This window comes from Polypterus senegalus, chromosome 6 (genome assembly GCF_016835505.1).
Source record: "Polypterus senegalus isolate Bchr_013 chromosome 6, ASM1683550v1, whole genome shotgun sequence".
In the NCBI taxonomy this organism is placed as follows: Eukaryota; Metazoa; Chordata; class Cladistia; order Polypteriformes; family Polypteridae; genus Polypterus; species Polypterus senegalus.
The window spans coordinates 2,079,196-2,095,438 of record NC_053159.1 but is presented as its reverse complement, the minus strand read 5'-3'; the positions used below and the strand labels follow the sequence as shown (position 1 = coordinate 2,095,438).

The following is a 16,243-nucleotide window of genomic DNA, read 5'->3' as shown; positions in this document are numbered from 1 at the left end:
GTCTTCAGTAGTATAAGCCTGGAGGAGATTCTTAATGCAATGCCTATGTTTTAGCTGTCTCTCTACTGCCATCTAGTGCTGCTTCTTCTAATTCATTCGCGGACAAACAAAGATCAAGATCCAAATGAAGATTATATATAGAGATAAGTGCACAAAGCACCCTACTCTCCACAATACTCATAAACTATATTAATAATTAAATACAATAAACAATCCTCCAACTCCCAGACGCGTTGCCACCCTGCCACTCAGCTCAGCTCATCCGTCTGGGATTTCCCACAATCCTTTATAGTCCTTGACCCGGAAGTGCTTCTGAACCCTCAGTCCATGTGATTTCCTAGCACTTCCGGGTCAGATCAAAACCTCTTCTTTTTCATCCTGGAAGCGTGTCATTTCCTCTGTCCATGTGACTAGGACGTTCTTCCGGGTTATAGGGCAAATACAAGTCTCTGAGCCTCCCTGTAGCGTCTCCTTGTGGCCCCCATGGTAGGGGCTGTGAAGGAAAACTCAAATATCGATGATGCCTTGCTTAAATTCTGGGCACCTCCATGCTGCTGGAAGGGCTCCATCTAGTGGCATAGTGGTATTGGCCGGGATGAACGGCCGGCCAAAGTCCACAATATGTATATATATATATACATATATAAATAAAATTAGGCAATACTAATTAACATAGAATAAAAGTAAGGTCCGATGGCCAGGGAGGACAGAAAACACAAAAAACACACCCAGACAAAATCTGCAGGGGTTCTAGGCCACGAGCCTGCCCAGGCCCCAGTAGGCATTCTACCTCACATCAATGATCTCAATCAGCTAAAACGTAAGTCACTGCTCCAACCTAGCAGTTCTTTAGCAAAGAGTCTCAAAAATGGCCAATCGAGGGAGGAAAACTGTTAGACCCCAGCTGGTAATGAAAAGAGCAAACATGGAATCTTTATAAATGAAATTACTTAGACGCACAAGAGCACAAAAGACACAGAAGGCAATGCCTTCAAAACAGGCAATCCAAATAGCAATCACAGTCCCAATATGAGATTCGAAAGGGAAAATCAAGAAGAAGAGTTCAAATTCACCAAAATCCAGAAAATCAGCAATTAGGAAAAAAAAAAACAAACCAGTGGAGAACTCACCATCCACCTAACCCGTTTAATGAACAGCAAAGGACTGTGGGTTTTCCTCAGCCTTTACGGAACAAATGGCAGTCCCTTTGTGTGATGGGCCTCTTGGGTGACCACAACAAACGGGGACGTGCGGTCAGGGCAGGCAGGTGAGGCAGACTCTCACCTGTCATTATAAAAAACCTAATTCTGATAACATAAATGTGTCCACTGGTCTGTGCTATAAATTTGTTTTCTGTATGATTCCAATAATTTTGATAATTTTTATAGCCAAAATCGTTGAATTTGTGCATTTCCTGTTCAAACACGGGATAGAAACACGAGGTGTGGCAGTGACAAGCCTCACCTCCCCTCGGACTGCGCTCTACGTCACACACCGGCTTGTTGGCTGCAGTTGGCGCGTGCCTGTCGCTGTCTCTCTGCATGTCGTCAATATAATGTGCGCAGACACGTTTATTATACACCCTGACTTTCCACAGTCCGGCTGATATCTTTAATGAACGTCTCGCTGATCAGACATAAAACCGCAGTGAAAAGGCGCAAGGTGAGGCGGACAGTACCGTGCCGCCCTGAAGGGGGCGCATGTGAGCCCAGCAGCTGCTCGTTGCTGCTGTTCTTCTACGCAGAGACACCGATAAGTTAGCGACATCAGAAAGTCAAATGCACTGCAGCGGGCCGTTTATTTTTTATTTTTTGTTCCAACTGACTACCGAAATGGAAGATTAAGATTTTTAAAACTAAAGGAAAATAAGGAGGGACTTTTACAAGAAAGTGAAGGAGATTTTCGTGGAGAAGGATAGGCGCGTGGACGTCATTTACAAATAAAGGTAAGACCATAAACGGCTTTCAATTTTATAAAAAACTGGATCAGATTAAGAAAAAAAAAATCCAATATTTAAAACTAAATTTTGACCTTAAATAAAATATTCTTTTATATTTCTTGTTATCCTTTTGTTGTTCCTACTGTATTAAAATTGATTAAAGCATCAGAATTAAAAGCTTTAAAAAATAACTATTTCAATTAATGTCAAAATTGAAACCTGTTTTTTTTGTACACCACTCTATACTTTCATTTGTATTGAATGAGTATGAATTGTGGAATTCCATCCATCATCCAACCCACTATATCTTTGGCACCAGCATGTCTTTTATAGCAGACGTTACAACACTATTTAAAATATGCCAGTCAGTCAGCCATTTTCCAACCCATTATATCCTAACGACAGGGTCATGGGCGTCTGCTGGAGCCAATCCCAGCCACCACAGGGTGCAAGGCAGGAAACAAACCCCGGGCAGGGCGCCAGCCCACCGCAGGGCACACACTCACACACACCAAGTACACACTAGGGACAATTTAGAATCACCAGTCCACCTAACCTGCATGTCTTTGGACTGTGGGAGGAAACCCACGCAGACACGGGGAGAACATGCAAACCCCACGCAGGGAGAACCTGGGAAGTGAACCGAGATGGGTCTCCTTACTGGGAGGCAGCAGCGATACCCACTGCGCCACTCTGCCGCCCGATTGTGGAATTGCAACGGCAAATTTAGAACATGTGGAGGGTGAGGAGCAAATGCGCTCTCTCTGCTATAAATGTGCCGTTCTTTCATAGCCAGCCTACAGTAGATGTGTGTGTGAAGAATGCTGATGAGATATGAAACATAACCAGTAGTCAATGTGCAGGCTGCCAGTTGAATAGTCAATAAGCGACTCTTTTGGGGTTCATATATTTGATATACTCTGAAGGAGTCACCAGTCATGAACCTCGCTGCAAGTCACTGACCACAAACATAGCAAAAGGTACTTTGACAAAAAAACAATAAGCTAAATGAATAACAGCATTAATGTGAATGAACGAGGAAACATTCTTTTAAAGACTTTCACATATCCAACAAATACGACAATGAAGAATATCAAAATGGCCAATAATACCATCACGATGATGACGATTACAAGCGCTTAAGCCAACTTAACATTTTAGGGAGAAGCCATTTTGAACACAAGGCCTCAGCAAGGCTTCAGCTCATTTTGGCACATTGTGGCAGGAAACTCCCATCAGTCAGAGACCCTGCAGTAGTCAATCCTACTTGAAACAAATGGCATATAGACTGTACTGTCATTTCTCAGTGTCCTTTATATTTAGAAACTGTCTTCATTTTTCAATATTTTTAGGCTGGGATAACATATTTTAAAGGGCGACACGGTGGCACGGTGGTAGCACTGCTGCCTCGCAGTAAGGAGTCCTGGGACCTCTCTGTGTGGAGTTTGCATGTTCTCCCCGTGTCTGTGTGGATTTCCTCCCACAGTCCAAAGACATGCAGGTCAGGTGCATTGGCGGTCCTAAATTGTCCCATGTGTGTGTGTCCTGTGGTGGGCTGGCACCCTACCCGGGACTTGTTCTTGCCTTGCACCCTGTGTTGGCTGGGATTGCTCCAGCAGACCCCCATGACCTGGTGTTAGGATATAGCAGGTTGGACAATGGATGGATGGATGGATGTTTTAATTTTTCAATACATTTTTTAGGCTAGAATAACATATTTTAAGGGGCAGCACAGTAGCACAGTGGGTAGCGCTGCTGCCTCGCAGTTAGGAGACACCTGGGTTGGCTTCCCGGGTCCTCCCTGCGTGGAGTTTGCATGTCCTCTCCGTGTCTGTGTGGATTTCTTCCGTGTACTCCGGTTTCCTCCCACAGTCCAAAGACATGCAGGTTAGGTGCATTATTTTATTTTTTTTTTTTACCGTGTCCTGTTCGGCTGTGAAGCAATCAGAATTGACGTCTGAATGCCGGCGACTAGCCTTACAGTTTTTCTCTCAGGTGGAGCGTTACAGCTTCTGCTGACGTCACGCCTGATACCAAAACTTTATTAGAAATATTTTCAGATGTTTTTAAGATTCGTATCGGACACGGAGACAAAAGTGAAAGAAAAAGAAGAGAGAAAAGGAGGAGATGGAGGTAAAGGGGGACGGGGGGTTTTCGTATAGAATAAACAATAAATGAACCAGAATCCGCTTCTTGACCTGCAGAAAGAGAGGGGGGGACACAAAAAAAAAAAAAAAACACAAGACAAAAACATTGCTGCATCAGCTACATGAAGATACAGTGGTGTGAAAAACTATTTGCCCCCTTCCTGATTTCGTATTCTTTGGCATGTTTGTCACACAAAATGTTTCTGATCATCAAACACATTTAACCATTAGTCAAATATAACACAAGTAAACACAAAATGCAGTTTTTAAATGATGGTTTTTATTATTTAGGGAGAACAAAAATCCAAACCTCCATGGCCCTGTGTGAAAAAGTAATTGCCCCTTTGTTAAAAATCACCTACCTGTGGTGTATCACACCTGAGTTCAATTTCCTGATTACTGCCACACCTGTTTCAATCAAGAAATCACTTCAATAGGAGCTGCCTGACACAGAGAAGTAGACCAAAAGCACCTCAAAAGCTAGACATCATGCCAAGATCCAAAGAAATTCAGGAACAAATGAGAACAGAAGTCATTGAGATCTATCAGTCTGGTAAAGGTTATAAAGCCATTTCTAAAGCTTTGGGACTCCAGCGAACCACAGTGAGAGCCATTATCCACAAATGGCAAAAACATGGAACAGTGGTGAACCTTCCCAGGAGTGGCCGGCCGACCAAAATTACCCCAAGAGCGCAGAGACGACTCATCCGAGAGGTCACAAAGACCCCAGGACAACGTCTAAAGAACTGCAGGCCTCACTTGCCTCAATTAAGGTCAGTGTTCACGACTCCACCATAAGAAAGAGACTGGGCAAAAACGGCCTGCATGGCAAATTTCCAAGACACAAACCACTGTTAAGCAAAAAGAACATTAGGGCTCGTCTCAATTTTGCTAAGAAACATCTCAATGATTGCCAAGACTTTTGGGAAAATACCTTGTGGACTGATGAGACAAAAGTTGAACTTTTGGAAGGCAAATGTCCCGTTACATCTGGCGTAAAAGGAACACAGCATTTCAGAAAAAGAACATCATACCAACAGTAAAATATGGTGGTGGTTTTGCTGCTTCAGGACCTGGAAGGCTTGCTGTGATAGATGGAACCATGAATTCTACTGTCTACCAAAAAATCCTGAAGGAGAATGTCCGGCCATCTGTTCGTCAACTCAAGCTGAAGCGATCTTGGGTGCTGCAACAGGACAATGACCCAAAACACACCAGCAAATCCACCTCTGAATGGCTGAAGAAAAACAAAATGAAGACTTTGGAGTGGCCTAGTCAAAGTCCTGACCTGAATCCAATTGAGATGCTATGGCATGACCTTAAAAAGGCGGTTCATGCTAGAAAACCCTCAAATAAAGCTGAATTACAACAATTCTGCAAAGATGAGTGGGCCAAAATTCCTCCAGAGCGCTGTAAAAGACTCATTGCAAGTTATCGCAAACGCTTGTCTGCAGTTATTGCTGCTAAGGGTGGCCCAACCAGTTATTAGGTTCAGGGGGCAATTACTTTTTCACACAGGGCCATGTAGGTTTGTATTTTTGTTCTCCCTAAATAATAAAAACCATCATTTAAAAACTGCATTTTGTGTTTACTTGTGTTATATTTGACTAATGGTTAAATGTGTTTGATGATCAGAAACATTTTGTGTGACAAACATGCCAAAGAATACGAAATCAGGAAGGGGGCAAATAGTTTTTCACATCACTGTATATAAAAGTAAAAATGTTTGCTGACAATCACACAGTAATTATTACTAAGGCATTTAGGGCCAACCACAGCCTTAGGTCATGTGCTGAAGATGTCCAAGTCATACTTATGAAAGCACCATGTGAGCACCTGTGCGCGTACGCACGCTTGTATGTGTAACGTTTCTCTATAGGAGCGTCCAATAGTGAGTGTGAAGGGCCACAGACCTGCCCCAAAAACGTGTGGAAGATGGAGGGAGTTCCAAGCCCAGAGATCCAGAGGTCACCCCAGAGCGCGGAGACCCCAGGGAGACCGTCACCAGAGAAGCCTCAACCCCCCCTCGAGGGGTGCAGAGGATCACCCCGGGGGGCCACAACCAGCAGCCGGCAGAGTCCCGGGAGATATCAACGGCAAGCCCCCAGGCCCGCCCGCAGCCGCTCACCTCCGAGTCGGCCGTGCCCGGAACCCAGCAGCCCGGGACCCAAGGGCAACCCACCCCCCTGAGGACCCAACAGAGCCCAGGTTAGGTGCATTGGCGATCCTAAATTGTCCCCACTATGTGCTTGGTGTGTGTGTGTGTCCTGTGGTGGGCTGGCACCCTACCCAGGATTTGTTCCTGCCTTGTGCTGGCTGGGATTGACTCCAGCAGACCCCCGTGACCCTGTAGTTAGGATATAGTGGGTTGGACGATGACTGACTGACTAACATATTTTAAATTGTGTTGTAACGTCTGCTATAAAGGACATGCTGGTGCCAAAGATAACTCTTGAGTTGTTGGCCGATTTAGTAAAACTAACAAGACCAGCAGAGTTCAAAGGTGACAGGGTCTTACTTCCACCTGTATTATTCCCCCAATAAAGAACATTTCTCTTTTTCTGTATTCCATGACAAACTGGTACCAGATTGATCACTGACCGATATCACTATCTTGATAGGTTTGGCTCTTCTGCTAATCCTAACACATCCAGGTGAATATGATATTTTCTGAAAAGAGTTCCCAGCTTCGGCGTGTAACGGCTGGCGTACTGAGCTCTGCGGGTCACCATATTTAATTTCTAGATATAATCACCTCATACCATCAACACATTTCTGTCTTATGTGGCGTCACATTTCTTACCTTTCTTTATCCTTTTTATTGCCCTCCAGCAACATATCATCGATCCTGTTCGGAAAGCCTTGGATTATTACATGGCGATGGAAAAAGCTTTGGAGAAGGAAAAGCAAAACAGAGTCCAGTGTGATAAAGCAGCAAAAGCGAAGGAGAATGACTCGCTGAAATATAAGAATACGGCTGCACAGCAGCCAATCAGGTCTACCGGCGGACTCCCTATGAAGATGGGATCCTTGACCACTCCAAAGCTTGTGGGGCCTTCCTTGTGTGACCCGTTTAAGAAGTAAAGGGCGCCGATTTGGGAAGTGGATTCAGCTGACTGTTGCTACTGAATAATATCCGTCCATCTGTGTTCAGTGGGAAGGTCCAGGCTAAAATCGACAAGATAGCAGACAGACTGACGCAAAGCAAGGCCGACGGCCCTGGCCCTCCTCTGTAGCTGACCATGTACCACCATATGAGTGCAAATCAGAAATTGTACTGAAACACTGGCAAACATATTGGCAGAAACATTTCAAACGTATGAATGGCACGACAGTGAAGCAACATGAAGAGTCGGGAAGTGACCACACGTGAATCCCTTACACGTTTATCTTCGTGGGCAGTGTTTCTTTCCCAATCTTTGTGGTGTCACGACCCAGTTATCCACGTGCCTGTGTGTTTGCACTCCATTGGCAGAGCGGTGAGTCCCCCTCCATGACTTTAGCGTGACTGTCAGAGCGGGTGGCGTGGGGAGGTCCTCCACGGCGAATCGAGTGTGATTGTCAAAGTGTGGCACGAGCGGCCACCAGAGCATCACATCGTTAAATGAATCCAACGCGATCGACAAATCTTTTCCTCCTTGGTAATTCGAGGACAGTTGTCAGAGCGGAGGCCGGGGAGGTTGTCCAGGATCGGCCGCGGACCACCTGAGTGGTAGGGAGGTGGTGGTGTTTTCATCCGGGGGTCCATGTTCAATGCCCCGCCAGTGGGTTTAGGAGTTTTCTTTGTCCACTAATCCAAATTTGGTGTTAGAATGAGAAATATGGTATGGTTCAAGCTAGGAATATTTATTCTGAATCGTTTCAGACACCATTTTGATTTCTGTACGCATCGCTCTTTTGTCGGCCTAAAGTTAGGGGCATGGTTTGGAGGTCACAGTCTCAGTGTTCATCGTGCTTTGGGTTAAAAGGCCAGCCTTTTGCATAATTCCTCAGTTGAGCCTGCGGATACCAAAGCCCTTTTTATCGATCGTTTTGTTGTTTCTAAAACTCCCGCTTGTATTCAGACTTTGACTTTTCACTCTGGTTTTGGCTTTGGTCGTAGTGTGGTAGATCTCTCGGTTTTTGACTTTTCTCCAGCTTTGCTAGTCAGCTAGTGTAATAATTAGTGTACAATAAATCACAAAACACAAATAACTTAAACTAAGAGTTTGGATCACCGGTTAGTGTAGAACGTCGCCGATGGTGTTTGATAATGGCACAGGACCTCATGGCGTTGGGAAAGGCATAACGATGGCACGGAAACCTTGACTAACCGATACTTCTGAGATGTGTGTTGTCTCTGCTTGTTGCACCACTGCTAAGGTATTTAGTGACCAGCAGACAGACAGACAGACAAACGCTCCACGCCAGACAGCCAGTGCTACTTTCTCCTAGGCCTGAAATGTTGACCAAGATAATTAAACATAAAAAGCACTACTTGTGAGTCGTCACCCTAAAATAATCTTTTCCGATTCCACACACCTATGAACAGAGTTTTTGTTTTCTCTATCCGTAATCGTGGATGCATTCAGAGTCGCGATGACAACTAGTTGAAGCGTCGCACCTCTGACATCACATGCCACTCACTTAAGGCTACCCGGGTATTGTAGCGTTCGAACAGTGGTACTGTGATGTCCGTTAGCCAAAAAGTGGCGCACCGTAAGATGCAGTAGAGCAGGGGTGCCCAATGTGTTGATCGTGATCGACTGGTAGATCGCACGTAGATTGCGTTGCATTCAAAAAAAATTGTTTTAAACGTTAGTCTATCATATATCCTCCCTATGGCATTTCAATCAATCAATCGATCAACATTTATTTATATAGCACATATTCATACAAAAAAAATGTAGCTTTACAAAATGAATAGAGAAATAGAAGACACAATAAAAAATAAACATTAGTCAACATTAATTAACATAGAATAAGAGTAAGGTCCGATGGCCAGGGTGGACAGAAAAAACAAAAAAAAAAACTCCAAAAGCTGGAGAAAAAAATAAAATCTGTAGGGGTTCCAGACCACGAGACCACCCAGTCCCCTCTGGGCAATCTACCTAACATAAGTCAAACAGTCCTCTTTGTATTTAGGGTTTTCATGGAAGGACCTGATGATGATGGTCACGTAGACTTCTGGCTTTCAGTCCATCAATGTTGGTGCATCAGGATGCTTTGAGTAGGTGGTGGTGGCGCAGGACTGGAAAAAGAAACAGAAGAGAGAGTTGGGGTCAGTATGGATTTTAGAGCCACCATGAATAGTTATTATGATGAACTGAACATACAGAGTATCAGGATTAAGTTAAAGTGAAGTTAGGAGAAGGCCATGTTAAAGTAATGTGTTGTCAGCAGTGTTTTAAACTGCTCTACTGTATCAGCCTGGTGAATTCCTATTGGCAGGCTATTCCAGATTTTAGGTGCATAACAGCAGAAGGCCGCCCGCCTCACCACTTCTTTTAAGTTTAGCTTTTGGAATTCTAAGGAGACACTCATTTGAAGATCTAAGGTTACGATTTCGAATATAAGATGTCAGACATTCTGATATATAAGATGGAGCGAGATTATTTAAGGCTTTATAAACCATAAGCAGTATTTTAAAGTCAATTCTGAATGACACCGGTAACCAGTGTAGTGACATCAAAACTGGAGAAATGTGTTCGGATTTTCTTTTCCCAGTTAGGATTCTAGCAGCTCCATTTTGCACTCGTTGTCAATGATTTATGTCTTTTTTGGGTAGTCCTGAGAGGAGTGCGTTACAGTAATCTAGTCGACTGAAAACAAACGCGTGAACTAATTTCTCAGCATCTTTCAGTGATATAAGAGGTCTAACTTTTGCTATGTTTCTTAAGTGAAAAAATGCTGTCCTAGTGGTCTGATGAATATGCGATTTAAAATTCAGATTACAGTCAACGGTTACCCCTAAATTTTTTACTTCCGTCCTAACTTTTAATCCTAGTGCATTAAGTTTATTTCTGATAACCTCAGTGAATCCATTATTGCCAATTACTAAAATTTCAGTTTTCTCTTTATTTAACTTGAGAAAATTACTATTCATCCATTCAGAAATACTAGTCAGACATTGTGTTAGTGAATCAATAGAATCAGGGTCATCAGGTGCTATTGATAAGTACAGCTGTGTGTCATCAGCATAGCTGTGGTAGCTCACATTGTAACCTGAGATAATCTGACCTAACGGAAGCATGTAGATTGAGAATAACAGCGGACCCAGGATAGAGCCTTGTGGACCACCATATCGGATATCATGTGTCTTTGAGATTTGATTACCACAACTCACAAAGAATTTTCTATCTGCCAGGTAGGATTCAAACCAATTTAAGACCCTGCCAGAGAGGCCCACCCATTGACTAAGGCGATTTCTAAGAATATTATGATCAATGGTGTCAAATGCAGCACTCAGATCTAAGAGGATGAGAACAGATAAATGGCCTCTGTCTGCATTCACTCGCAAGTCATTGACTACTTTAACGAGTGCAGTTTCTGTGCTGTGATTTGTTCTGAAGCCTGACTGAAATTTATCAAGAATAGCAGGTTTATTGAGGTGGTCATTTAACTGCATAATGACTGCCTTCTCTAAAATTTTACTTAAGAAGGGTAGGTTAGAAATGGGTCTAAAATTTTCAAAGGCAGAGGGGTCAAGATTATGTTTCTTAAGTAGGGGTTTAACTACAGCAGTCTTAAGACAGTCTGGGAAGACCCCAGTATCTAGTGACGAATTAACTATGTCCAGAACATTATCAATTAGCACGCCTGATATTTCTTTGAAAAGCACATATAGCACATATTCATACAAAAAATGTAGCTCAAAGTGCTTTACAAAATGAATAGAGAAATAGAAGACACAATAAAAGATAAACATAAGTCACCATTAATTAACAGTAAGGTCCGATGGCCAGGGTGGACAGAAAAAATAAAAAAAAACTCCAAAGGCTGGAGAGAAAAAAATAAATTAAATCTGTAGGGGTTTCAGACCACGAGACCACCCAGTCCCCTGTGAGCAAACTACCTAAGATAAGTCAAACAGTTAATTGAAAAAACACTTGATTGACGTACAGGGCGGCCAGTCTGAGATCTCTTTTCTTGTAACACACTGGTCATCCCGCACGCACCATCAACTGCAAAACTCCGGCTGTGATCTTCCAATTTATATCGACTAAAGAAGGGATTTAAAAAAAAATGTTTTATTTATGGGCTGGATGTGGAACTGGAAGAGGATTTTATTCTCACAATGTCACAATCGAAGTGCGTTTGTCTGATCTGTCAATCTATCATTGCTATTCCAAAGAAGGAAAATGTGGAAAGGCACTTTGGAACTGTTCATGAAAACTACGAAACTGACTTCCTTCCCGAAAAGCGACCTGAGAAAGAGAAAGGAGAGGGAACTAAAATCGCAGTTAATCAGACAGCCGTCATTTTTCACTCGGCTGAATTCAAAAGCAGAGGCAGACACACCGAAGCATCGTCCAAAACCTCGCGTCAGAGCTGGAGACGCAATTTTCAATCTGCTCCGCAGCGTAGGCGTGTGCGCACCTTGACAGCATTGGCCACACTGAGCAGATTGAAATTGCCTGTCAGACTTTGACTTTGACAGACGGTTTCAAGACTCGGCTTTACTTGAGCCAATCGCTCCATTGAAGTGCTGTCCGTTTAGGGAAGATGTCGAGGGCGATTCACCCGCATCACTGTTTCACCTAAAACTCGTCTACAGTGCAGGAGGATGAGATTCTGACACAACAGGATGACATTCAGCTGAAGTCTGAGGCTCTTGGACAATTTAGGAACTCACAGAGGAAAAGGAGCCAAACATGAGGAAATGTGCGACCACCATGACTGCGTTATTCGGCTCGACTTACTTTTTTCTCACATGATTATTAAGTCCAAATACCACAGTGACCATAAATGTATTGAATTGTTATTGTGCCATAAGGTTATGAAGGGTACGACAACATATTTTATGTATAAAGTGTATCCTTCCTCTTGTGTTAGGGTCAGCACCGACCCGTTGTACTTTTTAAATGCATAAAACTACTACCTAATTTTGATTATCGCATCACGGCTTTTTGACTTTGTCAGGAATCTGTATTTAATTAAAATAAAACAAACAAACCCAATTGTACTGAATTCTAAAATGCTCTGGTGAAAATTATTACCGTTGAGTTGGTAGGGTCAGTTTTGACCCAGTTATAATTTAAGGTTATAAAACAGTAGTTTGGGTCAAAACAAAAATCCTAAACACACTTTGAGGGGCTTCTCTCTTTGCCGGTGTGTCTCCTTACCTGAACAAACCAAACAAACTAGAGAAAAATCCGACAAGCTCACTCCCATCAGGGATGTCTGGGAAAGGTGGGTGCAGCTCCTTCCACTGATGTTCAACCCAGGGCCAGAGGGAACGGTAGATGAACGTTTTGTCCCTTTCCGTGGAAAATGCCCTTTCCGGCAGTACGTGCCTAGTAGAAATACGGCACAAAAATTTGGGCAGCCTGTGATGCAAAAACCAGCTACGCATGGAATCTGCAGATTTACACTGGCAAACATGCAAGTGGCATTCCTGAGAAAAATCAAGGAAAACGTGTAGTCCTCGACATGACTACTGGACTGCGGGGTCACAATATCACATGTGACCATTTCTTTGACCTTGGACAAGAACTTCTCAGGTGGAAACTTACCATGGTGGGCACAGTAAAAAAAAAAATAAATAAACCTGAGCTGCCAGCCGAAATTGTGCAGGTGAAGGACAGGGCTCCACTTTCTTCAAAATGGGCTTTTACAGACACCACCACGGTGGTTTCATATTGTCCAAAAAAACACCGGAGTGTGATACTTATGTCCACTTTTCACAAAGACGCAGCTGTGTCATCAGCAAGTGACAAAAAGCCCATAATTATCTTGGACTATAATAAAAACAAAGGCGGAGTGGACAACCTGGACAAGCTGACTGCCACCTACACTTGCTAGAGAATGACCAGGAGATGGACGATGGTTGTGTCTTATACCATTCTAGATGTGTCTGCATACAATGCATTCACCCATAGGGTGGACCTCAACCAGAAAAAACAAGCGGAGAATGTTTCTTGAGGAGTTAGGAAGTTCCCTTGTCAAGGCACACATTGAGACCCAGCCGCTGCAGCCTTGGTCAGACGTCGCACTCCTTCCACACCATCCGCAACACAAAGAGCATCAGTGCCAGCATCCTCTTCGGCCAGCACTGCCTCAACATCAACCTCCACAGCCACAGCCACAGCCAAAACCACTGAGGCCACCTGATTCTAAAAGAAAGACGTGTCCGGTCTGCCCAGCAATAAAGACAGAAAGACAAACGTACTCTGCTTCTACTGCAAAAAACTGAATGGCAAAGAACACACTAAAAGTGTCACCTTTTGACACACGCATGCATGTTCTTGCACACAAAGACGTTTTTTGGAACTAGTGCCTCATTTCTGTTGGTTTGATTTCCTTGATTGTTCGTTGTTTGTTTGGCCTTGCAAATCCACATTTTGAGATTTACTTGTTTAGCTTTCCATTTATATTAAAGTTATTTTTGAAAATACCTTTTTGCCTTTTTCTTTGAAATCCTTCTATATAAAAGCGGTCGGGATTGTCCTTCCATCCTGTGAGTGCTACGCAGGCGCGGAGTTTCACACACGCCCCGCCCATTTTGCAATGCATGATGGGATTTGTAGTTTCCCTAACCCTAACCCTAATTTCCAGGTAAAAGATGATTTTCTACTCCAGACTGTGCGATGTCTTCTTCTTCTTTCTTACTATATAAAAGTGGTCGGGATTGTCCTTCTGTCCCGTGAGTGGAAAGCGTAGCGGTATTCCGCTTATCACAGACTTACTACTTGCAGCTTGCGGTACGAAGCGACATGATGTGAGCAGAGTTCTGGTGCTCCCATCGTTCCCTTGCTTTTGTGTGCGATGCGCTGGAAAAATAGACAAAATGATGTCTCTGGAAATAATTAATGGAGTACAAATGCCTCACCGTGTAGTAAATATCAGGGGGGTTCAGAAGGGCGACATCAATATAGAAAAAAAGTTACAAAAATAACAGAAACTACGAGTATTAAAGTAATAGCGCTCAAATGCAATAACACCAAATTAATGAGTTTGTATAAAATATCAAGTTGATCTGCAGTACATACTGAATTGCCTTAAGAAGTGGTCAACTTAAACGGCGGGTCAGCCTAGTAAATATATATGGATCAAATGTAGATGTTACTATAGTAATTAATATTATAATAAAAAATATATATAGCAATATAATTTATTTAGGAGATGTGTTCTAATACCCCTCAGTAATAGTCAGGTGACATAACAACCTTTTATTTATTTAAATAATTCTCTTGAGGTTCATTTAATCATTTTTTAAAATTGAAAACGAGACGTATGCTGTTAAAGTAAAAGCTCATGAGGTCACAGCAAAAATCTTAAAAACATTCTTTTAATGGACAAGGAAGCGTAACAAAGTAACCAAGAGGTAAGGAAAAAATTGGATGATAAATAATTGTTTTGAGGGTAATATGGCTGATTAAAGACGCGGGTCAAAACCGACCCGTTAACATGAGAGATAGTAACAGAAGGCTAACATAAGAGGAAGGGTATACGCTGTATATACACTATACATATATAGAGAATTTTTAAAGCAGGTAGATCATATCGACCCGGTCATTTTAACAGTAGCTCTCAAGCTGAAAAGTGTGGGCACCCCTGCAGTAGAGTTTCAGATATTTACTACTGCAAACTGAACATCCTTACAATATTACAGCCAAACAATTCTCTGTATCAACAAACCCATCAATAAATCTCAATTTGACAATAGAAATAGTTTTAAAAAAAGAAACAAAAATGAACCAGAGCAATGCTGAGCAATCCCACAAATGTCACTTCCACCTCCCTTAGATGGCACGGCTGGGATGCCTACTTAGGATGCTGGGAGTTGCTTTCCTAAATGGTCAGCTGCTGAACGGTGACAAAGCTTACTGGGCGGCTGTTCATGTTCGTCATTACATTTGGTGACTTGTGCCAACAAAAGCACAAAATGACTGAAAATGGTGACAAGGACTTGCCTGTATTGTATTATGTGACGGCTGCTACATATCAGCCTGCGTCGCTAGTTGAAAATGCATTGAAATTCAGTTGTCAACAAAGATGTTGGCATTTTATGTGGTTAGGAAATTGCCTAATGTATCTGTTCTTTTTTATTCTCTTATTGAATACTTTTATTTGTTAATTATTCTGTATTTCTACATGTTGCTGTTAGATTATGCACAGTGAAATAAATGGCTGGGCACACAATGAAGGTTTGAGGCAGCCACCTGTATACTGTGCCTGGCCTCAAAAGGGCTTTCAGTACAACGAGTCTGATCAAGTATGGAGGATGGTGGGTTTATAAGGCAGTTCAAGGGAAGTGATGTCATCGGGGTGGAACAGGAAGTGTCGTCCTCGGGGCCACAACAGGAAGTGACATCCTAGGGGCCGGGCCAGGAAGTGATGTCATCGGGGCCGGGCCAGGAAGTGATGTCATCGGGGTGGAACAGGAAGTGTCATCCTCGGGGCCGTGCCAGGAAGTAATGTCCTCAGGACAGGAAGTGATGTCATCAGGGTGGAATAGGAAGTGACGTCCTTGGGTCCAGGCCAGGAAGTGATGTCCTCAGGGCCGGGACAAGAAGTAATGTCCTTGGGACAGGAAGTGATGTCATCAGGGCGGAACAGGAAGTGATGTCCTCAGGACAGGAAGTGATGTCATCAGGGTGGAACAGGAAGTAACGTCCTTGGGTCCAGGCCAGGAAGTGAAATCCTAGGGGCTGGGCCAGGAAGTGATGTCCTTGGGGCTGAGACAGGAAGTTATGTCATCGGGGTGGAACAGGAAGTGTCATCCTCGGAGCCGCGCCAGGAAGTAATGTCCTCAGGACAGGAAGTGATGTCATCAGGGTGGAACAGGAAGTGACGTCCTTGGGTCCAGGCCAGGAAGTGATTTCATTGGGGTGGAAGAGGAAGTGAGGTCCTCGGGCCGTACTCGGAAACAGGCAGAATTTCTGGTGTCTGGTCTGCCGAGAGAAAAGAGAGAGATTTAGCGTAACCTGCTGCCCCCTGGCCTGGCGTGGAATTG

The 16,243-nt window shown here is 43.4% G+C and overlaps 1 protein-coding gene across 1 annotated transcript in view; it reads left to right on the top strand.

The window, feature by feature from the left end:
- The window catches only part of LOC120530497 (high affinity cGMP-specific 3',5'-cyclic phosphodiesterase 9A), a 76,357-nt gene extending 67,495 nt beyond the window's left edge, over positions 1-8,862 (top strand). The window contains exon 14 of the mRNA XM_039754926.1: positions 6,919-8,862. Within this exon, the coding sequence (XP_039610860.1) occupies positions 6,919-7,170 (252 nt within the window). The 3' untranslated portion in view covers positions 7,171-8,862. The remainder of the gene's footprint in view (positions 1-6,918) is intronic.
- Positions 8,863-16,243: the final 7,381 nt, after the last annotated feature.